The sequence below is a fragment of the Monodelphis domestica genome, chromosome 5, assembly GCF_027887165.1.
Source record: "Monodelphis domestica isolate mMonDom1 chromosome 5, mMonDom1.pri, whole genome shotgun sequence".
Classification (NCBI taxonomy): Eukaryota; Metazoa; Chordata; class Mammalia; order Didelphimorphia; family Didelphidae; genus Monodelphis; species Monodelphis domestica.
The window spans coordinates 253,314,366-253,336,808 of NC_077231.1; the positions used below are offsets into that span (position 1 = coordinate 253,314,366).

The 22,443-nt window shown below is 33.8% G+C and overlaps 1 protein-coding gene across 19 annotated transcripts in view; it reads left to right on the forward strand.

Annotated features, from left to right (window-relative positions):
- ARHGAP12 (Rho GTPase activating protein 12) overlaps positions 1 to 22,443 on the forward strand; it is a 146,112-nt gene that overhangs the window by 104,629 nt on the left and 19,040 nt on the right. For 13 of the 19 annotated variants that reach the window (XM_007504786.3, XM_007504781.2, XM_007504782.3 and 10 more), the window contains 7 exons: positions 51 to 112; positions 6,565 to 6,646; positions 10,062 to 10,187; positions 13,143 to 13,244; positions 14,800 to 14,898; positions 18,068 to 18,170; positions 19,694 to 19,810. In XM_007504786.3, the coding sequence (XP_007504848.1) occupies positions 51 to 112; positions 6,565 to 6,646; positions 10,062 to 10,187; positions 13,143 to 13,244; positions 14,800 to 14,898; positions 18,068 to 18,170; positions 19,694 to 19,810 (691 nt within the window). The remainder of the gene's footprint in view (positions 1 to 50; positions 113 to 6,564; positions 6,647 to 10,061; positions 10,188 to 13,142; positions 13,245 to 14,799; positions 14,899 to 18,067; positions 18,171 to 19,693; positions 19,811 to 22,443) is intronic. The other 6 variants (XM_056800056.1, XM_056800057.1, XM_056800059.1 and 3 more) reach the window with 1 other exon arrangement.

Genomic DNA, 22,443 nt, shown 5'->3' on the forward strand with positions numbered 1-22,443 from the left:
GTTGGAGTATAGAAATGGATGTCTATAATCAATCTCACTCTGTTCTCTAGGGTCAAGAAAAATACGGATTGTTAAATGTAACAAAAATTACAGAAAATGGGAAAAAGGTTAGGTAAGTACACTAAATCTTTGGTCTTTTTAATGTTCTTAAATAATATAAAAGATAAGGTGAAGTAATTCAGAATTAATTTTGGTTGAAAGTTGAAGCTTTTCTGATTTTTGAGGATATTGGGGAAGCACTTACTGAAAACTAGCCATGTAAATGATTAAAATATCCACACACACCCCCATCAAAAAGAATTAGATTTTATAGTAATAGGCTATATTTAAAATGTTGTTTTTAAATTGGAAGAAGGCTGATTCACTTGGAAATCTTACAAGTTTTCTTGTCCCCTAGTGGGCCCTGCACTAGAATCATTTGCAAGCTTTGATTTAGACTGTCACCTAGTGTTCACTAATACAGGACCTCCTTCTTTGTTTCTAGGAAGGAAAGAAAGAAGCATTTTTTTTTCCCCTCTGTTTTTTGTGTATTGGGTCCAAGGCAGGAGAACAGCAAAGACTAGGCAATGGGAGCTCAGTGACTTGCCCAGGGTTACATAGCTAGTAAGTGTATGGGGCTGAATTTGAACCCAGGATTTCCCATCTCTAGATCTGAATTGCTGCCCTTACAAGCAATTAAGTGCTTACTATGTGCCAGGCTAAACCCTGGATATAAGAATACTAGCCATAAGAAAGATAATCCCTGCCCTCGAGGAGCTTACAGTCTTTTCTTTCTTGGGGGGGGTGGTATGTAGAACTCTCTTACCTTCTGTCTAGGATTTGATATTAAGTATCAGTTCCATGGTAGAAGAGCAGTAAGAGCCAGGCAGTTGGGATTAAATGACTTGCCCAAGATCAAAATTAGGAAGTGTGTGAGGTCATGTTTGAACTCAGGACCTCCTATCTTGTTATTAGGCCTGGCTCTCAATACACTGAGCACCTAGCTGCCCTCAGGGACCTTACATTCCTGTGGGGGAAGCTGACACACAAAAGAATGATGCTACCTAGCTCTGGGCATGGTTTTAAAGATTAGTCATTATTTTGTGGGATTTTGTAGAAGTAGTATTCTAATTCCAGAGGTATTTATCAAAATAAAAGTAAGGTTGTCTACTTTACCAGTTAACATAACTATATCAAAAGTGGGGAACCCAGTGGAAATTTTGTTAAGGTTTAAAAAAAAAAACCTTGTAAATAAATTACCTCAAGACTTTTTTTTTAAAGGATAAAAACATTAAATTTAAAAATGTTTTATTGACATTTTTTATCTTGACATTCTGGTTATTTCTGGGTGAAAAAAGCAGCCTTTCTTTCCCCCTAATTGAGCCTTTTTTGTAACAGAAGAGGAGTTACACTATACATTAATGGCATTTGACAAAGAGTGCAACATTCTGTCCTCCACTTCCCCATACCACCTATCCAATTTTTTTTTTTTAAACTCTTACCTTCCGTCTTGGAATCAATACTGTGTATTGGTTCCAAGGCAGAAGAGTGGTAAGAGCTAGGCAGTGGGGGCAAGTGACTTGTCCATAGTCACACAGCTGGGAAGTATCTGAGGCCACATTTGAACTAGGACCTCTGGGCTCTCGGCCTGGCTTTTAATCCACTCAGCTCCCCAACTGCCCCCACCACCTGTCCAGTTTTGACAATTCCCAATTTCTCTTTTTGTCATTCTAACTAATTGGCAGGGTGTAGGATAAAACTAAAAGAATATTAAATATATCTCTTTTAGTGATTTGGAGTATGATTTGAGGTGGTCATTTTGCATTTTACAGTTGTTTTGAAAACTGTTATTGTGCTTCAACTGCTTAAATGTTGGTGTGACTCTTTGTTTTATGTTATTTCCTGTGTGTGTCATGAATATCATATTTTTGTCAAGGATATTTTGTATAAATATTTTCCCTGCTCTAGGTTTCTATTGTTGTTGTTGTTTGATTCTTACAAAGACTTGTAAATTTTATGTAATTAAAATTGCTTATATTATCTTAACACTCTTCTCTGTCCCTTGTTTTCTTAAGAATTCTTTCCCAACTGTAGTTGTAGAAGGGTTCCTCCTCTTATTTTAGGATTTAGATATTGTTTACTCATCTGATTCATGGAATGTGAAGAAAAATTCCCATAATTCTCATTTTCTTGGTTTATATGGTTAATAAACTGTTATAAAAATTTCAATTTAAGAAGAGTTTAAATTGTGCTTATCAATCTTTTTTATGACAGTAATTCTTCCTTAAGGCATTTAAAGAAATTTCCTTCTAGGTTTATTGAGCTACAACTCATTTTGTGAATTGTTTTTTTTTAAATAATGATTTCCTCAACCAGAAAAAGATCTTGCAAAAATGTGTTTTGTGTCCATATGAGCCTTTGCCTATTAAATTGTCAGAGCTCATGATTTTAATTGTACTTGGTTTTTTTCCCTCCAAATCTTGACTTTTGTTAATGAATTTCAGTCTTTCTATATTATATATCAGCATATCTTTTTCATAACTACTCTGAGGTAATGTAACCTTGGTATAAATCTGACTAATAAAATTGATGTTACTTTGGTTAGATAACATCTTTAATACCAAGGTTTAGAGTGTGGTGTTTGGAGGCTGGGGATAGATGACTTTAAAGAGTCTTGTGACTTCATAGTTCTATAAACCCCACCCCACCCCCGCTTTTCTCCCATACCATTCATGTATCCTAAAACTGTGGCACTAACAGTTATTACATCATGATGAGTGTTCTAAAACTAAAAACTATATGGATTCAAAACAAAATGCAAGATCTTACCTTAAAAGCTGGAAAGAAGCCATCTAGACCCACTCAGATCTGAGCTCTGCCACTTACTAAGTCACCTGATCTCTCTAAACCTCAGTTTCCTCATCTGTAAAGTAAGGAGGTTGGCCTACTTGGCCAATAAGGCCCCTCCTTACATTTTCAATCTTCTTTGATCCCTCATTTGATAAATTGAGAAAAGAAGCTATGGGGAAACTTCAGTGATTCACCCAGGGTCACCCAGGTTGTCAGTGCCAGAAGGAGACTTGAATTTAGGGCTTCTGACTCTAGAGCCAGTGCTTACTTACTGTTTGTTAGGGCAGAAGTTGAGTATGAAGCAGCAACCATTCACAGTTATTAATAGGTCAGCTGGCCTTGCACTAAGATTTTTGTATCACTAATCTCTGTCTAGCCTCAGATTAGCATGTTACCATCATTGCTAGACTAGAGCATTCTGTAGATAGAATTCTCACAATTGATTAAGATTTAGAAATACACAGAATGTGTTTTTTAAAAGTTAGATCAACAGTAATATTTCCAAATATCTTCATGTTTCTTGTGATGAGTAAACAATATCTACATCCTAAAATAAGAGGAGGTACCCTTCTACAATTACAGTTGGGAAGAATTTTTAAGAAAACAAGGAGTAGAGAAGAGTGTTAAGACATCTAAACATTAGTCATATGGAAACAAACATGTGAAGATCAATAGAAAAATCATGTTGAATTATATTCATTCAACAAACAACTTGACTATACTTGACACATGCTACCAAACATGAGTGTTTTCATCTGCAAAAAATAGAGAAATAGGATTGATATAAAGCCATGACTCACTTATGTATTTGCCGCTTAAGCTTTTTAAAGTACGTCATCAGCATTTTTGTGTCAAGGCTACCCTGCATGTCTGTCTTCCTCTGAACTTGTCTTGTTCTCTGTTGGGCACTTTGTCAATATTTTCCCTGCTCTAGGTTTTTTTGTTTGTTTGTTTGTTGATTTGATTCTTACAAAATCTTGTAACTTTTATGTAAGTAAAATTGCCTATATTATCTTAATACAGACCAAAAAACCCTCCCAAAACATGTACAAAATAAAGTGAAAAGTAGTATACGTTGATCTGCATTCAGATTCCATCTATTCTTTCTCAGGAAGTGAACAGTGTTTTTCATTATGAGCCCTTTGGAATTGTCTTCGATCATTGTATTTATTGATTAGACTAGCCAAGTCTTCCATAGTTGATTATCATTACAATATTGTACTTTTTGTGTATGGTGTTCTCTTAGTTCTGCTCATTTCACTTAGAATCAGTTCATGTAAATATTTACAACTTTTTCTGAAAACGTCTTGCTCATCATTTCTTATAGCACAATAGTATTCTATCACAATCATATGCCACAACTTGTTTAGCCATTGTTTGATTAGATAGGCATCCCCTCAATTTCCAATTCTTTGCCACAATAAAAAGAGATACTATAAATATTTTTGTAAATATTAGTACTTTTCTCTTTAAAAAATCTCCCTGAGAGATTAAAAAATGGGAAAGGACCTGTTTGTACAAAAATATTTATAGCTGTGCTTTTTGTGGTGGCAAAGAATTGGAAACTAAAGAGAATATCCCTTCATTGGGGGATGACTGAACAAATTGTGGTATGTGATATGTGGTATTTCCAGAAAGTACTGGAAAGACCTATGTGAACTCATTCAGAGTGAAATAAGCAGAACCAGGAGAGCCTTGTGCATAGTAACTGAAATATTGTGGGATGATCAAATGTGATAGACTTTGCTACTAAGAACAATGCAGTGATCCAGGACAATTCTGAGAGACTTATGACAAAGAATGCTATTCACATCTAGAGAAAGATCTGTGGGAGTAGAAATGCAGAAGGGAACATGATTTATCATTTACTTATTTGGGCGTATGATTTAGAGTTTGGGTTTTATAAAATTGTTCACTTAAAAAAATGAATAATATGGAAACATGTTTTGAGTGATAATACATGTACAACCCAGATTGAATTGCTTATCAATTCCAGGAGTAGGGAGGGAGACAACATGAATCACATAAATTTGGAAAATTTATGTATAAATTTGTTGTTATAATAAAATAAAGATAAAACTAAAAAAAGATAAATAAAAATCTCTTTGGGATACAGACCTAGAAATGGCATTTCTCAATCAAAAGATAGGCATATTTTTATAGCTTTGGGGACATAATTCCAAATTGCTTTCCAAAATGATTGGATCAGTTCTCAGTTCCTCCAACAGTACATTAGTGTCCCATTTCCCCCACATTTATCCTTTTTCTTTTTTGTCATATTAGATTGACTGGCAAAAGGTCACGAATTTCAGAGTAGTAGAAGTTACTAGGTGCTATTGACAGAGGAATGGTCTCAGCATAGCAGTAGAGGTACCAATAGTAATAGGATGAAGGGATTTCTGACTGAACCTATGGTATTTATTAATATCAGGGAAGAGAGAATCCAAAATCTTTTTAATGATAGGGTGGAGAGAATTCCCAGTAGGGACAGCCTTATAAACAAAATCATTCGAAGACTCGTGTTCTAATTAGAATCTTAATACTAATAGCAGACAGCTTGCACTCATATATAGCACTTTAAAGTTTGTAAAGCGCTCTACAAATATCCCATTTTATCCTTATAGCAACCCTACTATGTCGGTACTATTTGTTATTCCCATTTTACAGAAGAAGAACCTGAAAAAGAGGTTAAGTGATGTCCAGAGTCGTACAACTGGGAATTATTCTGGGGCTAGAGTTGAACTCCAGTCTTTCTGGCTCCAGGCCCAGAGTACTCTTTATCTACTGTACCACTTTATTGTCTCTTCCTAGGACGAAGGAGCCGTTTTTATCTTGTCTTCCAGATGTTTTCCTTCATTTGATTAATGCTAGAGAAAATATTTTCTTTTCTAAACTCAATGAAGAGACCTAATCTTTTAAAAATCTGATTTCATATAAAAATATGTAACTTTAAAATTGGGACAGTACTCATCTGAAAAGTTTGGGGAATAAAAGAAGATACCAATTTGGATTGTTTCACAGTAATTACTTAATATTTTTGGAGGGAGGGAATTTGCTTCTTAACTATCCTAGTGATTAGAGAAAGGTTAATAGAATAATTTGATTGTCCTACACATATTTATTGAACAGCAATTATGTCTACAATGCTCTGCTATGAGGAAAAGGGAATTTAAGAAGAAAACTTACGGGTACTATTCCTTTCTACAATATAGGAAATCTTGTTTTTTTGTTGTTTTTTTTTTTTCTGGATAAGAATTTTTGTTAGGTTCATTTAATATGTGTCATTTCAATATAAAGGATTTTTTTAGTTTCTTGATCATTACAGTCACAAAATAATGTCATGTATCACAGACCACTTATATACATTCCTTTTTTGCTTAGTATGCTTCTCCAAATAATTCTGACTACTTTTTATTAGTAATCATTTATTTATGTAATTTAAGATATAGATTCTGTTAACATAAAGACATATTGATCAACCAGGGAAGTTGCTAGGCAGCCACCAAAAAATGGAGTAACTTTGCTTTAATTGGCATAAATAAAGGATTCTCAAGCTTTCTGTGTCATGTACCCCTTTGACAGGTGTGAAACCTGTGGATCCCCTTCTCAGAATGTTTTAAATGCATAAAATATATAGTATTACAAAGGAAACCAATTATTTTGAAATATGCTTATCTGGTTTTTTCAGCTCATAGTCTCTACCTTTGTGATAAATACTTATCTTTATAATTGCAGAAAGAACTGGTTATCTTCCTGGGCAGTATTACAAGGTTCATCTTTACTATTTACCAAAACCCAAGGAAGTAGCACAAGTTGGGTAAGTATGCCATGTATGTCCTGTGATTTAAAAGTATATGACATTGTACATAAACGGTAGTTTGTGAATTCCAAATATATAGGTTTCTTGTTGATGAAAGAAAGAGGTCTGAATGTCTACTCTTTAAGAAAAATCTATCTCCTAAATATTGTAGAGTAGCCATATTCCTGCCATAGTATCAGCATTCTTACTACTAAAAGTGGTTGATATCTTTACAAATACTTTACTCTTAAATTATTAGGCTTTCATTTTATGTATATTCAGATGAAAAGTGTGAAAGAGAGAGGTAATTTACTCTTAACTGGAAGGAAGTAGCCAGTAGTGCCAGTAGGCTTTGTATGCCATGCATTGAGAGAGTACTGGAGAATAGTCTAATTGTAGCATTAAAATGCATTTCTAATGTTGGAAGTCATTTTCCATGACAGAATAAGGACATCTTAAAATAATTTGAGTAATTCTGAAACCTTATTTTTTTATTGGATTAAAAAAAATACTCCATATGCATATAGGTTAGCAATTTTTACATCATCTCAGCCTTTAGTATCCTTCACTCTCCAACATCCACTTAGTTGCCAAGTTTTGTCAATTCTACCTTTATAAAATCTTTCTGCAAATGTCCTCTCCTGGCCCCCATCACCTAACATATGAACTATTGCACCATTCTCCTTACTTGTCCTCCTACAGCACTACCAAAATGACTGCTTTTTCTGCTCCAGAGTCTTCAGGGTCTCCCTGTTATGTCAAGGATATGATACAGGCTTTTTTTCCTTTGGGCATTTAAAACCCTTCACAGAGACTGCTTCCAGGCTGCTTTACCAGTTTCATTTCATATCACTTTCTTTTGTTCATTCTACATTTTATCCAGACGTCACAGTCAATCTGCCTCCTCTGAGCTTTTGCCTAAATTCTTCCCCATGCCTGGAGTACTTTCACTCACTCACTCACTCATTCATGCATGCAACAAGATCTCTGTGCAAGTTGTCGTGTGATGTTATAGAAACAAAATAAGTCCCTGGCCTCTATAACTGAGTAGTTAAGTCCAAGTTGCTTTAGAAATATGTTTGAGAACCTCGAGCAGGGTCACAAAGCTAATGTGTCCTAGGTGAGATTTAAACAGACCTGATTCACTTTCTATCACTTTGATAGACTACTTTTCCCTTGCACATAATAAATGTTTGTTGAATTGTTTTAAAATAACATTAATTATAAAAATTATCATTAACAACTATTCTGAGAATCATTAAAGTCTTATTCTTAAAACATTTTTTTTTCATTTAAATGCACTGAAATGCATACCTTTCCTATATACCATTTTTTATCCTACTCATTTACTAATTATTCCTCCCATTAGCTAAGTTTTAAAAAAAAGTTAGGACTTTGATGGGATTCGTTGGATATGTGAAGACACAAATATATTTTATAGGAGTAAAACAAATTTCAGTTGTCTGTATTCATAAAAGACCCATATGAATATTGCCCTGCACTAGGTTCTTTTTAGGGCAAGATAGCCTTCAAATTCTAGCATAATATAAATTACAATTTGATCTGAATCAAAGACACAGACTGAATGTCTCTTCATTCTTGTTTCATACTCTGATTTGATCTCTCTACAACCAACATGATAAAATATGTTTGACATAATTTCCATAGCACGAGAATTGGAAATTTTATTTCATTTTCAAGATAAATAGATGTTGAAGTGAGTTATTAATAATACCTTTTAAAATGTTTGAACAGAAACATGTGGTGCTGTTTTTTGGTGGGGGTAGGGCTTAGCCTATTTCTAGAGAATTACACAACTCTGGATATCTACTTCTTGTTCAGTTGATAGTTGGAATTGAGAAAAAGATTTTGCAAGACTGGAGATTGTATAGAAAACAAAGTAATTATGATGTCAGTGGATAGTTAGAAAAAGATATTTAAAGGAAAATGTTGAAAATAAAATTTTAAAGGCTGAAAATTTCTAAACCCTTACTTTCTGTCTTAGTATCAGTTCTAAGACAGAAGAGCTACAAGGGCTAGGTAGTTAGGGTTAAGTGACTTATCCAGGGTTTACACTTGGGAAGTGTCTGTGGCCATATTTGAAGCCAGGACCTTCTGTCTCCAGACCTTGCACCCTACTAACTGTGCTACATAGCTTCCTTGTAACAGTGAATTTTTAAAGACATTAGAAAGGACTCTTGGTAGCCCTTGGTCACTAGGTGAAGAGCTCACTGTCTCTCAATTTATCTTGTTTTACTTATATAATTGAAAAACTCTAGTGTTTTAGAAAATGTAATAGAGAAATTAAATGAGCAGAAGCATTTTTATAACTGTGGACTCAGATGACATTTAAAATTTATTAAAATACTTTTCAAAAATTACATATAAATTTACATCCCATGATGATAGTTTAAAATGTACAGTGTAAGGCTTTGCTTAAAGTTACGCTACCAAAAATATTACACTGAAAAACAATGCATAGAATTTAATAGTATCTAGAAAATATAGGGAGCTATTAGATGTAATAAGAGTATTGTTGAAGGCAAAATTGAAAATTTTAGATTGGTTTCCCTTTGCTATTTGAAACATCTAGTATATGTTTAGAAAGTTGAGTTGGGAAAAATTGTATTCCAGATTTTGGTATTACTTGACTTTTATGGATCATCTCTATCACTTATTCTTTCCCTTCAAAAGCACAGGCATTGAGAATTAAAGAATTAGGTTTGTACAGCAAATGAATTCAAATCAATTCAGTAAATATTTATTATATAGTTCAAAGTACCAGGAATACAAAGACAAAATGAAAAATAGCCCTTGATGTTAAGGACCTTACATTCTACAGAACAAAATTTGGAAGAGTTATGATTTTTTCCTCTTAATCAGTGGTTAGATTTTGTAGAATTTCATTATAAAAGAGTAGGATATTATACTCTCAAGATTTGATCCTTTTAATCTCCAGAAGATTGAACTCCTTCCATTTTCTCTTTCTAAGAAATAGGCAAAGAAAATGGACTATCCCACATGAGACTCATATTTTTATTTTATAGAATCATTCTGTAAAGTGTGCTGGGTACTTAGTCAGATGCCAGTTATTTTAAATTTAAATATTCCAACACTGTTAAAAAATTCATCTCAAATTCTGGACATTTAAAATGAATTCAAATTCTGTACAAATATTAATTTTTAATGATCATGCATTTCTTTGAATAGGTTGTTTGTATCCATTGTGCATCCTAGAAAGTGCCCTCTTGAGAATGTATGTAGTGGCAAATTAAGAAAAAATTCTCATGGTGTTCACTGCCTCTTGGGTGTCGTGTGTCTGTTGTAGAATCATACCCTCTCCTGCCCAGGGCTGTGGGGATTTCCTCTCATGCATCCTTGTGCTGGTATGCATTGTTATGACATCATCCCTTTCTTCCCTTTTCCCATCAAGTCATTCTGCCCTCGGGGCTCAATTCCGGAGCTCCTGCTCTCCCTGCTTTCTTCTTGGAAAGATTCTGTGACCCGCCGGCCTGCTGTCACCTCTGTAAACTCTGACCACCCTGTTTCAGCTGTCACTGTATGTGTTCTGTTGCATGCCTCTTGCCACACACAGCAATGCTCTTTTCTTATGAATACATAGGAATAAATGCAATAATGAAATGGAGGCGATATGATGTAAAATGATCAGAGACCCAACAAACCTGGGTGTTTATTCCTGGTTCTGTCAATGATTTGCTGTAAGACCTTGTGCAAGTCACCTAACTAAAGTGAATCTTCTGTCTAAATCTACCAGATGGGGAGTAGATGACCTCCGAGTTCACTTCCAGGTGCAAATTTGGTCCTTCTTTCATTTGGTTAAAAAATGGAATGAGGAGTCCCTGGGACTGAATGAGAAAAATTATAAGCAATTAAGCTAAGCAATTTGAATCTTTCTGGCATTCCATTTCATGTCATTTTATTCATTATTTTGTTGCTGAAATGCTTCTATTTAGATGTGTCAGCTATTTCTGATCATAATCTATAGATTAACAGTTTTGAACCTCAAAAAGTAAATTTTTAGAGAATTTAAAAATTTGGTGTTTTTAAAGTAATCCTCTTATCAGATCTACTTTGAAATATGTATTCTTGTGGTATGAATATGAATAATGTAGCAAGGAAGCCTAGTGGTTCAAGAGAAGGAATGCTGGACTTGAGACCAGAAAAACTGAAACACACTGATTGTGTTGCTTACCTTTGGGATATTAGGGAAATAAAGGAAACACATTTATTAAGTACCTACTGTATGCCAGGCTTTGTGCTTTACAAATACTATCTCACTTAACCTCTCCAGACCTTGATTACCTCATCCCTAAGAGAAGAGTGAGACTAAATGACTCTCAAGTCTTTTTTAGCTCCAAGATATATGAATGAAATAATGTATTTGTTGCACCTACAGAATCAGAATCTTTGTTAGAAGAGATTTCTGAACAGGAATCTTCTCTACAACATTTCCAAGGGATTCTTAGAGAAGATAACCAAATTTGTTACAATTTTGGAACAATGTTACAAATCAGTTGATTTTTTTGTTGTGGTGGGATTTTGTTATAATAAAGAGCACATGTCTAGATTTCACATCCTCATCTGTCCTGGGCTGGACATGAGATAGATCTGAGGTCCAGAGAGGATGCCTGAGCTCATGGTCATGAACTAACCAGTGAGGAGTGCAGTGATCCTAGCAGGGTAAAGACAAGATCCATCTTCTTCTTCTCAGTTGCTGGGCCATTTAGTGTCCTGGTGTTTTGTCTCAGTGAACACTTAGAGAGCTTCTGGTTGGTGTTTCTCTGGAGGGTGCTTCAGAACTTTGTTGTTATGTAAGAGTGGGCTGAAGGGTCATGATGGAGCAGAGGATTTGTAGTACAGCAAATCTTAACTATAGAAAATGAGAGAGAACACGAAAAAAAAAATTTAGAAGATGGTTCTTGGGGCATTTATTATAACCATATCATAAAAATTCTGTTATTAAGTTAATGAGAAGATAAAACTTCATTGTGACATATTAGCTAGTGTGATAAGATTCTATGAGTTCATTTGAACACATTTATGGATATAGTATAGAAAAGACTAGTTATTTTTTAAGAAATGTTAAATGTTATAGATGAGCTGCTTTTTTAGTTTGAAAGAACTACAATTAGCAGTTTTCTTTGGCAGCAGATTGTAAGCTTGGTAGGATAGATTGAAATAGGAGAAAAGACAAAAAGATTTGTGGCTGAAGAGTTTGATAAATTGTGCGTTTAAGCTTAGAAGCTCAATAGCATGTCACCATTTTAGTGAACTTTGATAATAAGCATTGCAATTTGAAGATGGTCATATCATATCAATGCAAATTGCCTCTTTTAATATATATTTGTTCATGTACAGCAATTTATGATGGGATAAAACATTAGGTCCTAGAATTTAGAAATTTAATTCTGTAGACTGTGTGAATTTTTTAATGTATCTATTCCAATTATTAATGTAAAAATATGATTGAAAATTTGAAGATGCATGTATGTAGCTCTTCAACAGGACTATTCTTTGATCTTTACAATGAATAAATAATAGTCCATTTTAATTTCATAATGTCCTTTGGTGGCAGAAACTTTGAGAAAGTTACACAAGGATACTGACAACTATAATTGACATTAACACATTATAAAATAAATGGCTGTTGTCTTGTACTAAAAGATGAATAAAAACTGGCATCTAGAATATTTGTGTCTGAGCTAATAGTCCAAATTTATGAATGAATCTGTATAATTGCATGTTCTTTAAGTTGTCATAAAAGGTGCATGGATATCTTACCCAAGCCAACCATATAAATTAATTTGGATTCAAGATCTAAATAATTAGATGTAGATTAATCATTTTATTAGAAATTATTTTAACATCAGTACTATGGATTTCTTTTTTAAAAAGCAACAATCAATACTCTTATTATTTGGATTATTGTCAAGGCATTCAAAAGTTTGGATTAATCTAGTAAAAATTCAAGTAATCCCTTTTTTAGAGGAGAAACAAATCCTCAACATACTTGAAAAAATGTGTGTAACTGTATGGAAAACCTTAAAGACTTTTTCTAAATAGTAGAAGAGAAAACTGTAATTTAATTGAAACTTTCTAGAATGACCAGTTTAAAAGATAAACAATAAGTATATTGACTTAGTTTTAAAATACGGTTTTAAAATTTAATGTAGGAGACAATTTGTTCCTCATTTTTAACATATATCTTTTGTTGATAAATTTTTTAAACTAATACTTTTTCCAACCACCAAAAACTAATTTGATCTTGGTGTTTATATTTCAGTTTGGCTTTGACCATCTTATATAGATACTTATACTACTAACAAGTAAAATCTATGGCTAGAAACAGTACCTTTTCAATGGTTTTCAGTCTTAAAAGAGAAGATATTTCTTATGCTCTATTGTTTATTAATATTGGGAACTTGAAAGAAAGTATGACTGAAAAAAAGATAAACTACATAATAAAAGCTTGTTTCTCTTTTTCTAAATTAAGTTTGGGGGTAATCAGTCTAAGCCTGAGTTCACTGTGGACCTCAAAGGGGCAACGATTGAGTTGGCTTCAAAAGATAAATCCAGCAAAAAGAATGTATATGAGGTAATTTATGTTTTTTAAGTACATTTCACATCTTTGGCTAAAAACTTATATTTAAAAAATATTTGGAAAATGGCAGTCTTCAGTTTAATACGGTTTGTCTTGTGTGAACATTTTATTTTGGATAATATTCCAATTTTTAAAGAATTCACGGTGTCAAAATCTTGAACTTAATTACATAAATTGTTGACTCATTCTTTATTATTTATCTTTTCTGTGATCATTACTACCACTCCTTCATCATCCTCTTACAAAATAGATCTAACTATCTAAAGGAATGTCCCAATATTATGTACCAGGGCTTGGATACCTATTATATTATGCCATTTTATAATGAAACAATTAGAGATAATAATCTGACTTTTGACCCCACTATTCCAGGAGAAAAGGTGTCATTTCAGAAAGGTCAAGATAGTATCCAGTAGGAAATGTGGAATTTAGCATCTACAAATTTCCCCTTCAAGCATTCCTGTGAAAAACTTAGAACTAAATTATTAAAGTGGCAATGTTTTTTTTTTTTCCAGTTTCTTGTTAAATATAGTGCTTCATTTTAGGTAAGAATTTTCACTCAGTTTAGTAGCCTTTCTCCAAAAATATTAATAATAAAATAATATTCTGTTTATATAATATTAAGATATATCAACATATAATGCACAATATTGTCTAATATATACAAATACATAACATTCTATATAATATTTTATGACAACCATAAAAACTTGATCTATTTTTAGAAGAGAAGGATAATTGTTTAGACTTTAAAAATCCCTGTCTTCAACACATTAGTGTGTCATATACTATGATTTCTTTACCAATTCATATGGCTATATTTCTTATTATTAAATCCAAGACATTCTCACACTATTTGCATCCTAAAGCTATATTTCTAAAAAAATATCTTAGTATATATGCAAAGGAATATTGATTCCTTACCATTCTCTGATTTTCATCCTTACTCCAAATATACAGAATGAACAGTTTCAGTGTATTGGCAGATGCGATTGTCAAAACTATAAGATAACAAGTGGGCATAAATGTTCACAAAAAGAAATGTCCTAACTGTACATCTATGTAAAATGCTTTAGTTTTTAAAAATAATTGATGTGGGGGCAGGTAGGTGGCTCAGTGGATTGAGACGAGAGGTCCTGGGTTTAAATCTGGCCTCAGATACTTCTTAGCTGTGTAACCATGGGCAAGTCACTTGACCCCCATTGCCTAGCCCTTACTTCTACTTACTTCTACCTTAGAACCATACATAGTATCAATTCTAAGATGGAAGGTAAGGGCTTTTAAAATAATAATAATAATAATAATAATAATAATAATAATAATAATAACAACTTATATAGTCCTTCTAACTGTTTATAGCCCCTTTTAATCTTTAGATAACATCCATTAACCAGCAAATTATTGAACCTCACTGTGTGCAAAGCAGTGAGGAAATAAAGATGAAAGTGGATCTAGCCTTAATTGGTGATTACATAAAAGCATGAATTGTTCAAAAACTTCTTAATATGTTTTTAGCACTGATTTAATTGTACATGGCTCCTTTCTTTAGCTAAAAACACGCCAAGGAACTGAGCTGTTAATTCAGTGTGACAATGACACTCTTATGAATGATTGGATCAAAGTTCTTCATTGTACCATCAGTAATCAGGTATGTTATTTCATTTATGTTAATCTTCAGAGTTGATTTGCTCTCTTCTCCAGTGTCCTTTAGCTAGTCTTTCCTCCTCAATGCACATAGGTTCTCTGTCTGCTATGATTGAATATTTTGCTAAAGAAGCATATAAAGACATTTGCCATGTTGTTGAAGAGTTCCCAGAAACCAATGAATGTATTATCATTCTCATCAATATTTTAAATCTTTATGTGATAAAAATATGGTCTTGATACCCAAATCAGAGAAAGGAGAGACAAAACAGGGGGTAAAACCCCCAAAAACTGAGGGCCAATATCATTAATGAACACAATTGCAAAAATTTTAAATAAAATATTAAAAAGTAAGTTGTAATAACATTAGATTTTACATACTATGACCACATTGGGATTTATACCTGAAATGCAGAATTAGTTATACATAAGGAAGACTATAAACATAATAAGCTATCATAATAATTTAATAAGGTAAAAGCTACACAAATCATCAACCTTCCTATCTATAAAACCTAGTAAAAAGAGCCCAGGAATAGAAATTCCACTCAAAATAATTACAAAAGCTATAGAATGGTAGTATCTTCCAAGTTTCATTCAGAGACTAGATGAATCTAACTATAAAGTGCTCTTCAAAGATATACAAACCTAAATAATTGGGAAAATAGGCTACCAACAATCATATAAAAATACTCAAAATCACTAATAATTCTAGAAACATATAAATGAAACCAGTTTTGAAGTTACTGCTCACACATATCAGACTTGCAAAGATGACCAAAAAAAGGAAAATGACAAATGTGGAAAAATAGGACTACTTGGGCCTTGTTGTTAGATCTGTGTATTGGCCTAGTTCTCTGGCAAGTGGTTTGGAACTATCCCTAGAAAAGTTACTAAACTATTTCATACTCTCTTGACTTCTCTAGAAATAGAGTAGGCCTATGTCCCAAAGATTTTTGTTTTGTTTTGTTTTTAAGAGGTAAAGGAGTTACATGTACATTAGCCCCTTTTTCAGTAGCCAAAATTTGGAGGGAAGTATACTACCATTAGAGATACCACAACAAATTTTTCTATAATGAATGCAATAGAATATTAGATGACACAGGAGAGAGCTTGAGACCTAGAATCAGGAAGACCCAAATCCATATCCATACTCAGACATTTACTGGCTGTGTAATTCTAGGCAGGTCACTTACCCAACTTCTCCCTAACTTTCCTTAACAGTAAAATAGGATGATAATAATAACACCTACCTTCCAGGATTTTTGTGAGGTCCAAATGAGATAATATGTGAAGCAACATTTGTATAGCATTTAACAATAGTGCCTGAGATAGTTATAATAGGATTTTATTTTGTTCTTGAGATCAAAAAATGGACGGTTTTGAAGGAAACCAAGGAAGACCCTTAAGAATTGATATAAAGTGATGTCAGTAAAACTATGAGAACAATTTGCATAATGATGACAGAAAAACAACTTTGAAAGACTTTAGCATTCTCAATATTTTATTGATAAACCAGGAACCCAAAGGAGTGAAGATGAAATAGCCACTCATCTCCTGACAAAGATATGTTGATCTTTAAATCCAGAAATTTATAATTTTTTTGGACATAGCTGATGTGGGAGTTTATATTTATATTTAAATTTATATTTGTAATCTTATTGTGTGCATACTATATGATTATACTAAAAGATTCTTTTTTTTTTTTAAGCTTGCTCATTTGGGACATGAGGAATCAGTAGTGGGAAGGGCAAATTCATTTTTAAAACTTGTTACTTAAAATATATAAAATAATGTTAAAAGTAAAAAATGGAAATAATACATATATTGAACTGAAAACCAGTAGTTCAAAAACTAATGCAGTAGTTGGAGAGTGCCTTTAGCAGAATTTTAATTAGATAAGATTCATGCTAGATATATATGGTCTATAGCTTATTACTAGTGAAAATTTGTACACTAGGATCTCAAAATATTACATGACAGGAAAAAAAGGTGTGGGTCCCTTATATAGTAAAAGGAAAGGATAACAGATGGATGCTCCATACACTCTACTTGTACTCCTTCATATCCATTAAGAGATCAGAGGAAAGCCTCTCCCATTGTGAGCAGCCTCCCTTAGGAGTACAAGAAGAGGAGATCTGTGCTTTTGGAGGAATCCCCAGTCTGGGAGATCACAGGTCTATCAGAAATGCTGGGATGAGAGGTTTTAGCCCTTTGCCCCAGCCCTTCTCACTGCAGCACCTTTTTCTGAGCTTTCCCCAAATGGATCACTGCTTTCACTGCTTTCAGATATTCTGTTAGTCATGTTAGAAGTATAAGTAAATCATAGCTTAAGAAATTGCATGCTCCCTAGTGCTGCTGGCCTTTACCTTTAGGCCAGGAAAACCCATATTCACATCTTACCTGTGTGACATTTACCTGTTGTCCCAAAATCATTTAACCTCTGCTCTAGGCAACTCACCAAGAAAGGAAATACCTGAAAAGTCACTTTTCCTACAGTCCTGAAAATCATACCTGAGGCTGAGACACATTAAAATGGTAGGGTCATGTGGCTAATAAGCATCTCAGGCTGGATTTGAACTCTACTCTTCCTGACTCCAAAGCCCAACACTATGAAACTGTGACTTGTAGCAGCCCCTGAAGGGAGATCTAAGGGTTCCAAGAGGCAGAAGTGAGGAGAGTTCTAAACTGCTTTTGCTATTAACTTAATCTTTGACCTTGGGCAAATAAAAGTATAATCTTGTATAATCTTTATCCCGTGAACCTCCATTTTCTTATGTGGTAAATAAGGGAAATCAGATAATATGTAGGCCCCTTCAGGCTAACATTTTATGGCTCCCTCCCCATTTGTTGTGTACACTATTGTACACTATTGCTCAGTGTCACATATGGCCCTATAGAAATAAATCTGTGTAAACCTATCACTAGAACTTGATCTACATCCATCCTGTTGGTATCCATATACATCCATCTATCCATATACAAAGGAGAGAATTAAATATTATCTAGAATAAGAAAATCAGTTTATAAAGATCCATACACAGAGCCAAGTTTTTGTTTTTTTTTACTAATGGTTTACTTTTAGAAAAGTCAATTATTCATCTTTCTTAGAGTTGTAGAATAATTTAGTTTAAATTGAATCAACATATGTATGGGAAATTTCTAATCAATAGGCCAATGAATGTGATGAAGCAGTTGAAGAAGAGGTACCAGATTCCCCAGGAGTGGAAAAACATGACAAAGAAAAGGATCATAAGGACTCTAAGAAACTACGTTGTAAGCTTTTTTATCATTATTCATCCTTTTGAACCCATCACAAGTTTGTATCTCTATCTAAAAACTATAAAAACCATGTTTTTTTCTCCCACTTTATTAAAAAAATAAATCACATTATTTTATAAAAAGCTATAAAGCAAATTATCCTGATACATTAGCTTCCTTTTCCCCCTTAATTTTCTATAAATTTCTTTTTTCTAAGTTTATTTAATTAATTTAGAGTACTTTTCCATGGTTACATGGTACATGTTCTTTTCCTCCACTCATCCCACCTCCCTCCCATAGCCAATGAACAATTCCACTGGGTTTTACATATGTCATTGACCTATAAATTTCATTCTGAAACAAGTGCTTCATTTGAATCATCTCAATCCTTTATTTTATTGGCTTGTCTCAAAATTCAACAATTTTTTTTCTTTTATGCTATGATTTTACCATAATATAACAGTCAACCTTCCACAATTTTATTAATTTAGCCAAAGACCATAATTGGAAGGTAGACTTGCCAATAGAATAGTCCATGGAATGGAGATATAAGTGATTTGATACTCTAGAAAGAAGTATTAAGATGGTTTTTTGTATTTGATACCTTTTACATGACCAAACTTTAAACATTTGAAAATATAAGGGCAATGTCTTGGATTCAGTTATAATCTTAGTATCACTCATTTGTTCTTGCATAGTAATCACAGAAGGACTGGGGTTCTTATAAGATACAGGAAGCCAAAAATGGGAGGCACCTTAACTATGACCATTTACTTTAGCATAGCATCTTTTAGGACTCTCCCCCACTGTTTTTTTTTTTCAGAATCCTAGTGATCAAAGACAGAATAAAGGTTATTTAAGAAGACCATTGGCAATGACCATGAAATAATGACTCCTGACCTTGCTTGGTTTGAATCTGACCTACCTCCTTTAGACTAAGTTGTTGTTTTATTTTTACTTTTCAATTTAATTAAGTGATTAGAAATTATTGTTTTTCACAGTCCATCCACATTCTGCCTTGAATTTGTTACTTACAATATGAATATCTACTAATATACACAGAGTGATTTGCTTTTATTATTTGCAAGTGGGTTGCTAAGCTACAGGGATTACTCTTTCTATGCTCTCAACTTTCCCAATTATGGGCATACACAGTCATCTTCAGGAATTTTGCTTTAAATTTTTTTTCTTTGTAACTGTCATAGAAATTTAGGTATTTAAATAATGTGCTATGTGATTAAAAACCTCAGTGATGAAAGAAAGCATTCTTAAACTTTCCCAAATTGTCCTGTTCACTATGAAGATACTTAGATTTAAATAAAACCCCAATAATTCTCTAAGTGAAACCAGATTTCTGGTCTGATGAGGATGATAAAAGTAATTTTTTTAAGTACCAGTATCACATTAAGTTGTGTTCATTAAGTGAATTAGTGTGACTTATCAACAAACTAGAATGTTATCATTCACACTACTAGGTGAATTGTCTAGTTTGTTGAGGAAAAAATGTTTATTAAATACTAATGTTTGTTCCCTTTAAGCAATGAAAGTTTTGAGCATAGATTCTTCAGAGCAGAAGAAGACAAAAAAAAATCTGAAGAAGTTTCTTACTAGACGACCTACTTTGCAAGCTGTACGTGAAAAGGGTTATATTAAAGGTATGTAGAAGGGAAATCCTTAGTATAGCATGTGAATTTCAGAGCTAATACAGCTGAAGTTAAAAATGGGGATGAATCTGTGAAAATGTCCTTTTCAAGTTGTTTTTTTTTTTGGAAGTACCAGTCTTGTATGTTTTTTAAAAATATATGATAGTTGGAATAGTTATCTTGTAATAAGAAAGTTTAAAATGGTCCATGTTTGTATCCCACCTATCCTTTTTTTTTTGTTTTGTTTTGTTCTGTGCATTCTTAAAAATGGGTGTATCAGGGGGCAGCTGGGTAGCTCAGTGGATTGAGAGTCAGGCCTAGAGACGGGAGGTCCTAGGTTCAAATCTGCCTTCAGATACTTCCCAGCTGGGTGACCCTGGGCAAGTCACTTAACCCCCATTGCCTAGCCCTTACCACTCTTCTGCCTTGGAGCCAATACACAGTATTGACTCCAAGACGGAAGGTAAGGGTTTAATTAAAAAAAAAAATGGGTGTATCTGTGTTCCTCTTTTTCTATCTGTCACTGATCATTAAGTATCTACCATTCTCTCTTTTCTTATTCCCCAAATAGAAAACTGTCCCTTATAGCCTATGTATAGTGAAACAAAACAAACCTGCAAATTAGCCACATATGAGAACACATGTCTCATTTGTGTATCTTTGCCCTTATCCATCAACACCTTTCTGCCAAGAGGGGCAAGAAACAACAGGGGAAGGTCCTAACTTATCCCGGTCCCCCTGACAAATACCCTGGCAGGGATGTAAGAGGGTGCAGTGCACATTTGCCTAGGATCCTCTAGGTCTTAAATGAGCACTGTCTTTGGTGACTACACAGGGGGATCCAGGACACAGGAATGAGGAAAAGACTCCTTGAGCACCCTCCAGGGGACAAAGCCAACTCCCAGCCTGTGGGAGGGTACAGCAAGATATGGAGCAAGAAAAGAAGGTAGAGACAAGCTTCAGTTCAGCACCTGCTGTGAATCACCAGGAGATGAATGGAGAAAGAAACCAGAGGTGGCTGCAGAGGGAAAGGTCTAGGCCTACTTCTAGGTCTCAGGGAGGGCTGCAGATCTATGGGGGGAAAAGCTGTCCCATTCGGAATAGCCTCATGAGAGCAGCAGTGGTATCAGAATTGCAGAAGAGACAGGATCAGGCACAACCTACCTCCACCCCATTCAGTAGAGGGGGAAAGGGGACATAGCCTGGCTCTTGAACAAAAGCTCCATCTAGTAATGGAGGCTGGAAAGATGAGTAGGCAGAAAAATGTCCAAATATAGTGAAGAAATACCATGGGTTGAGAAGCCTGAGTTGAAATCGGAACAAGGACATCAAAGAGTCTCAGGAAAAGAATAGCTTGTTCACAAATGTACTGAGAATAAATGAGAGAAATAAAGAGATTGAAAAAAAGTAAGCCAGATGTCTTGAAGAGAAAGTAGAGGGAAAATAAAGAGCTTTGAAGAAAAGACAGAAAATACAAAGAAAGTAGTTGTCAAATGGTAAAATGGAGTGTAGAGATTGGAACAGAGTGATCCAGTGAGACAAGGTATATGAGGGGGGAAAAAACCAAAGAAATACTAGAACATGGAAAGTATTAGCTATTTTTTTTTAACCTAATCTGGGAATCAGACCAAAAAGAACTTATTTAAGTATAATTAGCTTCCCTGAAAAATCACAACCAAACAAAGTTGGATATCCTATTTTAAGAAATCATCCAATAAAATTACTCCCATTGATTAGTGTCTGAAGACAAAGTGAAAAAAAAAGAAAGAATCCACCAACCACCTTCAGAAAGTAAACCCAAATTGAAAGTACCCAGGAATATTCTAGCCAAAATGCCAAAGCTCGCAGGTCAAAGAAAAAGAAAAGCAAGCAGCTAAAAGGAAAGACCACACAGGTGTGCACAGAATCCCACCAGAACTATTAGAAAGTATTACCACATAATATACCAGAAAGAGAGAGGTAGGATTGATCTTCAGTCTCTTGAAGCCATGAGTTCTGGCGTCTTTCAGTGCTGTGTCCCTTACATGATTATTTTGATCATTATATAAATTAATTTCTTGGTTCTGCTCATTTCACCCTGTATGTATTCATACAAGTCTTTCCACATTTCTGTGAATTTGTCTTTCATCATTTTTTATGATAAAATAATGCATAGTATTCCTGTACCACAATTTGTTCAGCCATTCTTTAATTGATGGGCATCTATTTTGTTTCTAGGGTTTGAGCTATGACCAAAAAAAAAAATGTTATTCTTCGGGAGGGGGGGTTTCCTCTGTCTTTGATACCTGATAGTAATATCATTGGATAATAATCATAATTAGCATTCATATAGCAGTTTAAGGTTTGTAAAGCACTTTGCATATGTTATTTCATTTTATTATAGATTATATATAATTAGTGACTGTATATTTTCAAATGTCTCAACTGTTTTTATACTTGGTTTATCAGATTTTTGTTTTCACTGTTGTGATTTTCAGTTATTATGAGTTGTTAAAAATCACTATTTTTGTCTGGCATGTAAGTAAATACTAAACTAACATTAAAAAGCACACAACAAATAAGGCATTTAATATGATAGGTCTTTTTTTAAATAAAATAAATGGAAAGTTTTAGTTCTGCACTATTTAGTTGTTTAGAAAGTACTT